The following is a 9,447-nucleotide window of genomic DNA, read 5'->3' as shown; positions in this document are numbered from 1 at the left end:
GCTGACTTAGAACTACTTCCGGAAAAGCTTGTGAAAATAAAGTTATATAATAGGGTATTCCAAATAACACAAAATATAATGAAATTACCCAACACATGCATGCCTTTGCTGTAGACGCTGAAGCCCAAATAATGAACGAAAGCATGGAGAAAGCACAGCTGTGAATTACAACTATAACGTAACAAGCAAGACGACCGAAAAGTCACATTTACAGCTACACAGTAAGATGTAACAGCTGTTTGTGTCGATGTTTGGCAACACAGTATACCATTTATGTTAGCGTTTCTTTTTCAAACTATTCACCGGAAATGAAATTGTTATGACTCGCATGTGGTCAAAGTTAGCGTCGATAGCAGCAGGCTAACACTTCCAGTTGAAGTAGTCGTAGTCAAATCTAAATGTAAATACATAAATAAAATAAATAAAAGGCGATAATAACTATAAACTGATTAAATAACGGGTTTTAAATGTAACTTCGAAGCATTACAGAGGAGTATTTAGTTTTCCTTTTGGCCTGCAGGGGGCGGTAATCCGTCTGATAGCGTTCAAACGATAAACGAAGAAGAATTAAATGCTGTAGCAGGCTGTGGCGTTGCTAATGCGGCGTTTTGTTTTGTGTTTTTGGCGCACATTCAAATTTTAATGACTGTTTTAAAATAACACAAGTTACGTAAAAAGAAGAGGAGCTTCCGCTAAACGTGCTGTGAAGATGAAGTGAGTGTTTTACTGAGTACAAACAGACAACATGGGCTTTCAGTGTTAGCGCGTTTCCAGCAACTGTGACATACCTGAGCCAAGTCCACATAAAATCAGAGTTTTGTGGCTCTAGTTTATCCAAATCACTGTTTTAACTTTTATTTTAGATGTCTCGCACTCATTCACACATACTTGGCTTAAAGATAGTCCAGAATGAAGCCTGTACAGCTGCTGTGCACTGTTAACATCGTTGCTGTTTCCTTGCAGGCTCAACATTGAGGGTCTGCTGGTGTATTTTCCCTATGACTACATCTACCCCGAGCAGTACTCCTACATGCTGGAGCTGAAGAGGACGCTGGATGCCAAGGTGGGTGGCGTTAGAGGTTAATCTGAAGGTGTGGTTTTCATGCACAGTGCTCCTATCTACACAAATACCCTGGGTTGGATGACACGTGTGAACGAGAGTAATGAACAGTGGAGATGAGGTGGATTGCATGGAGATGAGTGTTTTGTGACAGAATGATATCAGCAAGAGTGAAAGGCATGGTTTACAAGATGGTAGTGAGACTTGGTATGATGTTTGGTTTGAAGACGGTGGCACCGTAAAAAAGACAGGAGGCTGAACTGAGGATGTTGAGATTTTCATTGTGAGTGACCAGGCTGGTTAGATTACAGTTGAATACATCAGAGGGTTGAGATTGTTTGTAGACAAAGTTAGAGAGGCTGGGATGGTTTGGACGTGTGCAGAGGAGGGATGGTGGATATATTGGTCAGAGGGTGTTGAAGATGGAGCTGCCAGGCAGGAGAGAAGAGGAAGGACTCAGAGAAATGGATGTGGTGAAGGAGGACATGTGATATATGAAGCCTGTACAGCTGCTGTTGGGGACAGAGGAGGAAGCGATACGATAAATTCATTTTGGTCTGAAGAAGATGGAAGACGAGTCATCTTTTTTATCCAGTTGTTATTTCAGTTATTTAGGATGATCATATTTTCTGCTCTTTGCTGTTTCCAGTTAAAGAAAAGTTCACATTTTTCTTCCAGTCATGCATGTATGTATTTTGAAATTTGAGTTACTTTTTTCCTCCTTTTCTTCCTTGGAGGTGAAGAGATGATTCCTAAAGTTACAGTGTTTAGTCCAGATTTTACCTTTTGTGTCATCGTGTCGTATTGTGTTGCTCCTTCAGGGAAGTACAGTGTGTCCACTGACACACAAACACACACACGTGTTTAAAAGTGTTTACTTTCAGCTGCTGCTTTCTGTGTTAACCGAACCTGTTCCCGTTCAGGGTCATGGAGTCTTGGAGATGCCATCGGGAACAGGGAAGACCATCTCTCTACTGTCCCTCATTGTGGCCTACCAAAGGGTGAGTTCAGCCTCTCTCATAAACGGTTCATACTAACAGCTGGTGGCAGATTAGCATGTAAATATGTTCTCTCTCTCTCAGGCTTTCCCTCTGGAGGTCACCAAGTTAATTTACTGCTCTAGAACAGTTCCAGAGATCGAGAAGGTGAGTGGACGTCAAATCAGTCGTCAGTGAAGCGTGTTTCTACTGTGTAACTTTCTTTTTGAGTTAAACAAGAAGAAGCTTTCAAAGCCCCGACGTCTCAGACTGTGTTTGATTCTTTCCGATGAGGTTGTGGAGGAGCTGAGGAAGCTGATGGAGTTTTACACTAAAGAAACAGGAGAGAGCAACAACTTCCTGGCTCTTGCTCTTTCCTCCAGGAAGAACCTCTGCATCCACCCTGAGGTATGAACACCTGCATCCCACAAAGCCAGAGGAGCGATTCAGGATTCAGCTTTCTCCTTTCAAAAGTGACCGACACGCTTGTCTTCACACAGGTGAGCTCTCTGCGCTTCGGTAAGGAAGTCGATGGGAAGTGCCACAGTCTGACAGCATCGTACGTCCGCGCACAACATCACAGCAACCCCAACCTGCCCGTCTGTCGCTTCTACGAGGTAAGAACTCACATCAGATGGTGTTTTTCAGCAGAAGCAGAAGTTATTTTTTGTTTTGTTTTTTGTAATGGCTGATGACATGACAGCATCAGGCTTCAACGTAACGGGTGGGGTTTGATCTTTATGGATTAAAAGTTTAAAAACAAGTTCAGGTTTCTATTCTTTAGTAATCTTTTCATTTCTGTGCTGGATGATTACAACGTACTGGCTCGACATGATTAGTTAGGAGCATTTAATCAGCCTGAAAATCTAAATCCAGCCACTACTCGACACCATCAGATATGCAGATTAGAAAAGTGTTTTTGCTTTCTGGCTGTCGCCTACATGAACTCAGGAACTGATAAAGTTTTATGAGTCTCAGATACAAACTGTGTAGGTTTGCAATGCCTGAAAACTGGGAAACAGGAAAACCTGGTTTGTGTTGCAGGAGTTTGATTCAGTCGGCCGACAGGTGCCTCTTCCTGCTGGCATCTACAACCTTGATGACCTCAAGGCCTTTGGCAGGAGGAAGGGCTGGTGTCCTTACTATCTGGCTCGCTATTCAGTGAGTTACTGTGAAAACGCCAAATCCGTGACCATGTAATGTGTATGAACATGAATGAGATTTTGAGTGTTTTATTACATGTAAAATGCTGTTTGCATGCTTTTATAGGAAAAACATTTTTCTCACTGGCTGCTCTAATTGGAAAATAAATGATAACACGCCAGCTTCTCATTACTGAATAATCCAGAGTTTAATGTTGTATCTTGAAGCTTGTTTCCTCTTGATTTCTCTCAGATCCTGCATGCCAACATTGTGGTGTACAGCTACCACTACCTGCTGGACCCCAAGATAGCTGATCTGGTGTCTAAAGAGCTGGCAAAGAAATCTGTAGTGGTATTTGATGAGGCTCATAATATCGGTGAGCAATTAATCTGAGTCTAATATGCACATTCGGTGCATTTAACTGAATGTATTTGTCTATTTTAGGAATTTGTTTACAGTAATTATTTAAAATAATTCATATTTTCTTTCACTCTCTCCTCAGACAACGTGTGCATCGACTCCATGAGCGTAAATATCACCAGGCGAACGCTGGACCGCTGTCAGACCAACGTGGACACTCTCCAGAACACCATACACAAGTAATGCTTGCATCATCACTTGCAACATGGAAATGCATCCATGTTTTCCTGAACGAATGAAAGATTGCACCAATAATTGGAACGTCTTTGCTCCTCTTACTGGCTGTAATTTTGCAGAACAGATTAAAGAGACAGAAAATAAGGAAATCTTACGAATGAGTATTAATCTAAGCTACTGTAATCTGCCTGTGTTTATAGGATAAAGGAGACGGATGCTGCTAAGCTGAGGGAGGAGTACAGACGCTTGGTGGAGGGGCTGAAGGAAGCCAATGTGGCGAGAGAAACCGACATCTACCTCGCAAATCCGGTGTTGCCTGATGAAATCCTTCAAGGTTTTTCCTTTAATTGTTCTCTCAGCTCAGAGTAAATTTTGAAGCGCTGGTTTAGAAGTAGAGTTTGGTAGTAAGCATTTCAAGTTGTCTCTATTAAGTCCTCCGTCCGCATCAAACTCCAAACATTGGAACTGTAATCTTTCTGGACGGTTTAGATGAAGAGCCGAATCTTATTGTAGACATGAGCACAAACTATCCTCCTCTCTTTCTGTCAGAGGCGGTGCCTGGCTCTATTCGTACAGCCGAGCACTTTGTAGGTTTCATGAGACGCTTCCTGGAGTATCTGAAGTCTCGTCTGAGGGTCCAACACGTCGTACAGGAGAGCGCGCCGCAGTTCCTTAAAGACATTTTCGAAAAAGTCTGCATCGACCGCAAGCCTCTAAGGTCAGTTTCAGCTTCTTTTCTGCGAATGCGAACAGCCTCGCTTAGTCTCTTGGTTGTTTCTGTTTCCCGTCTCTTTATCACCGATCCATCCTCCTTGTATCTCCAGGTTTTGTGCAGAGCGGTTGCAGTCGTTGCTTCGAACTCTGGAGATCGCCGACATCGCAGACTTCTCAGCTGTTACTCTCATCTCGAACTTCGCCACTCTCGTCAGCACCTACAGCCAAGGTAGTAAAAAGTCCCGCCTCTGTTCAACTCCAAGTAACACGGTGGCATTAATAAATGTAGATGCTGTTGGATTATGATCTGTAGTATCTCTCTGTGTCTAAAAAGGCTTCACCATCATCATCGAGCCCTTTGAAGACAGAACTCCGACCATCGCCAACCCCGTGCTGCATTTCAGGTGAGCTGCACAATGAATTCTGAACAAGTTCATGTGCTGCCGTCTGCAGAGGAGATTACCTGTGACTGTCATTTAGTTTCATTCTTTTACACAAAGCGTTTTAACACAAAAGGAGATGCCAGGTTGATATCTGTGTATCACAGGTCAGTGTGTTTGTCTGTTCCCCTCTCAGCTGCATGGACCCGTCTATAGCCATCAAACCAGTTTTCCAAAGATTCCAGTCAGTCGTCATCACCTCAGGGGTGCGTACTTCCTGCTCATTTCAGTCCGGTGACATTTAATTTACATTTTTTATTCATTAAAGGTACAAAAACAATCTGGTGACGTCCGCACAGTGAGTGAAGTAATCAAGTTTCCTTTTTATTCTTTGAAACAAAATTAGGTGAAGTTCTCGCTTCATTTTTTTCCCTGCAGACCTCCGATAATAACATCATAATACTGTAAAACTTCCATTCAACACGTTCTGTCTTGAAATATAATCCTGCTGTTTATTCAACGACACGTGTGACTGCTGAGTTTTTCTTACATGTGCAGGAGTCTGAATTCCTTCTTACAGTGTCTTGTTCTTAGTTTTAAACGTCTAAGTGAAGCTGTTAGAAGCACCTCGTTTGTTCCTGAGTCAACAGACATCAGGTCATCGCCTCTTTGAAGCCTTTGAAATGAAAGATCTGATTCGAAGGATCTAAATGAAAGCCTGATCTAATTTCACCATCTTACCCCTGATGTTTCTCCTCTCTTCAGACACTTTCCCCCCTGGACATCTATCCCCGCATCCTTGACTTTCGCCCGGTTACCATGGCGTCCTTCACCATGACACTGGCGCGCACCTGCCTCTGCCCTCTGGTCTGTAACAACACTTAATATGAAAAAAACCCAACTGTGGTCCTGGGTGGAGTCACAAAAGCAGCACCACCTTGGAGACATGAACAAAAAGAGGAGAGAAACATAAACATTTCCATCACTTTGTTTCTGTCTTCCACAGATTGTTGGCAGAGGAAACGACCAGGTGGCCCTGAGCTCCAAGTTTGAGACCAGAGAAGATTTCGGTTAGTAAAAATAACTTGTGCTATTTGAGCGTGACCTCTCAAATCAAAGGCCGTACAACTACAAATGACAACGCTGTGTTTTCATCAACATGTAACGAGATAATTTTCATGTTTGCTTCTCCAGCTGTGATTCGGAATTATGGTAACCTGCTTCTGGAGATGTCTGCGATCGTTCCCGATGGGATTGTGGCGTTTTTCACCAGCTACGTCTACATGGAGAACATCGTGGCGTCCTGGTATGAACAGGTCAGTGTGTGTAATCCACAAGCATCTGAGTAACTGAAACAACCGCCGTTTTTCTTTCGTGAAGCTGTAGAAATCTGACATATCTTTCTGTAATCTGTGAAGTGGTTTTATTTTAAACATGTAAAAAAATAGAACAATGAAGGAAAAAAACACAAACAAAATAAAACATAAAGAGAAAAATAATCACAGTAGATAACTTTACATGTTCAAAAATGAGCAGGAAGAAGCATTCTCTTATTTAATCCCAGTCCGTTTAGTAACTAATATATTAACAGTAAATTAATTTTGTGTGTTTTTGTTGTTTCTGGGGTCACGTTCGCTTGCAGGGTATCCTGGAGAATATCCAGAGAAACAAGCTGATCTTCATCGAGACTCAGGATGCTGCAGAGACGAGCATGGCCCTGGAGAAATACCAAGAGGTCAGACCCATTATTGTAGTAGTATTTAACTAACAAAGAGACCAAAATCATAAATTGAGCCGTGAACAAACAAACAGATGTTCAGGTCTTTTGTGTTGGTACCAGACTTTGACCTTTGACCTTTCTGTCTCTGCTGTTTAGGCGTGTGAGAACGGCCGAGGAGCAATCCTCCTGTCTGTGGCCAGAGGAAAAGTGTCTGAAGGGATCGATTTCGGTAAGTCATCGAGTTGCTCTGTGCGGCTCCAGCAGGACAAATTAAAGCAAACAGCAGAAGAAGAGTCCTGCGTGGCTGGAGACGATAAGGTGAAGCAAACGTGCGCTTTGTCGCTGACTCGGAGTCTCGTTGTGTTTTCTGTTCAGTGCACCATTATGGCCGTGCTGTCATCATGTTTGGAGTGCCGTATGTTTATACGCAGAGCCGCATCCTAAAGGTCAGAGCCACCTCTGTGTGGGGTCAAAGCTCAGAAAGTTAAATCTATTCATATTTTGTGTGATGTTTGCTATTTAAGGATTTATATTATCAAACGAGTAACAAAACCACACATTTTAGTTTGTGTTCTTTCCCTTTTCTCAGTCTGGATAGTTTTGTCGTGATTCCCTAAGGGTTTTTCTCTCTCTGTAACTCGACTCAGGCTCGGCTGGAGTACCTTCGGGATCAGTTTCAGATCAGGGAGAACGACTTTCTGACGTTTGACGCCATGCGCCACGCGGCTCAGTGCGTAGGCAGAGCCATCCGAGGCAAAACTGACTATGGACTCATGATTTTTGCTGACAAGGTGTGTCTGAATATTTGTCTGATCCTGCCGCAGTACTCCAGGCTTCTACACTCTGCTTCACAGCAGCAGTCCTTCGAGTTTGACGCTGGAGTAGCTGAGCGAAGCCTGTACTAACCTCCTCTGTGCTCTGCAGCGTTACGCACGAGCAGACAAACGTGGGAAGCTACCCCGCTGGATTCAGGAGCACATCAACGACGGCAGTCTGAACCTCACTGTGGACGAGGCCGTGCAGCTTTCCAAGCACTTCCTGCGGCAGATGGCTCAGCCTTTCAGACAGGTACAACCGGCCAAGCATCACAAGCACCACTGCAACGAGTAAACAAACACAGGACAACTCACTGGCTTTAAAAGGAGCAAAGCAGTGGGTTTAGTGATCTTCTCCCCGTGATTGGCTCAAACATCTGTCCTCTTGTCTAAGAGTCTGCTTCATTTCTGAAGCTAAATGAAACTTAATGTTATAATTTAATACCTTAAATGGGGAAAAGTTTTATAATCTAGCAAATTAATCTTAAAGTGTCTGACGAGTTGTTGGTGTGATTGTTTACTGGCACAACTCTGGCACCAGAACAATCAACCCACTGCCATCGAGATCATGAGCCACCTGACTTTGTTGATCAGATGAATAAATGCTGCTGTAAAGCAGTTTGAATTGCACGGAGCTGCACAGCTCTTATGAGCGCTGACGTTTCCGGACAACAGCTGACCAGGCAGCCATGCTTGCTTCTCTCTTTCTCTCCAGGAGGACCAGTTGGGTTTGTCTCTGCTGACTCTCGAGCAGCTGGAGTCGGAGGAAATGCTGCAGAAAATCACTCAGATTGCTCATCAGACCTGAAGGTGACACGAACCGTATGACATTGTCACCACAGCAGCACCATAAACCGAGTCATCAGCTGTCACCAGACTAGGGTTAAATATGGGTCGGCTCTAAAAGGGCAGGTCCACCTTAACTTTAGGAAGGAAAAACTCAGAATTATGTTTTAAGTGTCTGTTTTTCCCCAAGTGGTAAAAATACTGTAAAAGTATTTAAAGTATTTTCAGCTCTGCTGGTGACAGTAATGACTTCTGACAGGAGAGCCGCTCCCACACCAACGATGTGAGCCTCAGTCAAAGCCGCTCATGGGTCAGTCAGTATTTAAGGTTGCACTCGGTCTGCAGAGTAGACCATCTGCAGACCTTTGAACCACTTAAGTACATATTTCAGTACTCTGTTCAGCTTTTCACTGAAGTACGGAGCAGTAAACTGCTGCCATGAAACTTATTTTCCCCTTTATTAATCAAAGGAAGAAGCCTTTGCTTCTGCAGACGCACATGCTACAGAAAATCCAGCAACACACTGCAAAAACTCAAAATCTTACCAAGTATATTTGTCTTATTTCTAGTCAAAATTATCTCATTACACTTAAAATAAGACACAATCAGCTACAGGGCAACATTTCAGTAAGCTAAAGGAACTTGTTTCAAGACAGTGAATCTTGAAACTAGAGAAAAACTAGAGATTTTTCACTTGTTCCACTGGCAGATTTTTTCACTTATTTTAAGCTAAAATATCTTGTATTAAGTGAATAAATCTGCCAGTGGAACAAGTGAAAAATCTCTAGTTTTTCTCTAGTTTCAAGATTCACTGTCTTGAAACAAGTTCCTTTAGCTTACTGAAATGTTGCCCTGTAGCTGATTGTGTCTTATTTTAAGTGTAATGAGATAATTTTGACTAGAAATAAGACAAATATACACTGACTAAGTTCTAAATGTGCGTGTTTCAGTCTTCAGCATTACCGTGATGCAGAAGTTTCAATTCATTTAGTTTTTTTTTTAATTTCTTTTGATTGGTGAAATGTGTCAGTAGGTCAGCGTGTTGCATCAGAGATGTGACACTAACACTGGTGTCTGTGCAGCGTCTGTCATACAGACAAGAATACTGTCAGGTTCCTTTTCTACTGCAGCTGTACATAAATGCTGTTTTATACTGTTTTCCAACCAGGAAGCTGGAATATAAATGTTTGTATTTAACAGCTGACTTGTGTTTTTCTTCTGTGGGAAGTGTTTGAATCGAAAGTGTTCATCCATC

At 42.7% G+C, this 9,447-nt stretch overlaps 1 protein-coding gene across 1 annotated transcript; it reads left to right on the top strand.

Annotated features, from left to right (window-relative positions):
• Positions 1-545: 545 nt before the first annotated feature.
• Positions 546-9,391, top strand: ercc2 (excision repair cross-complementation group 2). Its single transcript, XM_085379615.1, has 23 exons — positions 546-714; positions 964-1,063; positions 1,984-2,061; positions 2,143-2,205; positions 2,332-2,445; positions 2,538-2,654; positions 3,082-3,198; positions 3,433-3,556; positions 3,683-3,779; positions 3,978-4,111; positions 4,327-4,495; positions 4,602-4,720; positions 4,826-4,895; positions 5,068-5,137; positions 5,637-5,738; positions 5,878-5,941; positions 6,066-6,187; positions 6,514-6,606; positions 6,748-6,820; positions 6,967-7,037; positions 7,239-7,382; positions 7,516-7,659; positions 8,122-9,391. Exons 1-23 carry the CDS (start codon positions 710-712, stop codon positions 8,212-8,214), a joined length of 2,283 nt encoding a protein of 760 aa, XP_085235741.1. The 5' UTR covers positions 546-709; the 3' UTR covers positions 8,215-9,391.
• Positions 9,392-9,447: the final 56 nt, after the last annotated feature.

Source organism: Rhamphochromis longiceps, linkage group LG14 (genome assembly GCF_057381845.1).
Source record: "Rhamphochromis longiceps isolate RC_006_pf linkage group LG14, R_longiceps_female_GT1.1, whole genome shotgun sequence".
In the NCBI taxonomy this organism is placed as follows: Eukaryota; Metazoa; Chordata; class Actinopteri; order Cichliformes; family Cichlidae; genus Rhamphochromis; species Rhamphochromis longiceps.
This window is presented reverse-complemented; position numbering and strand designations above follow the sequence as displayed.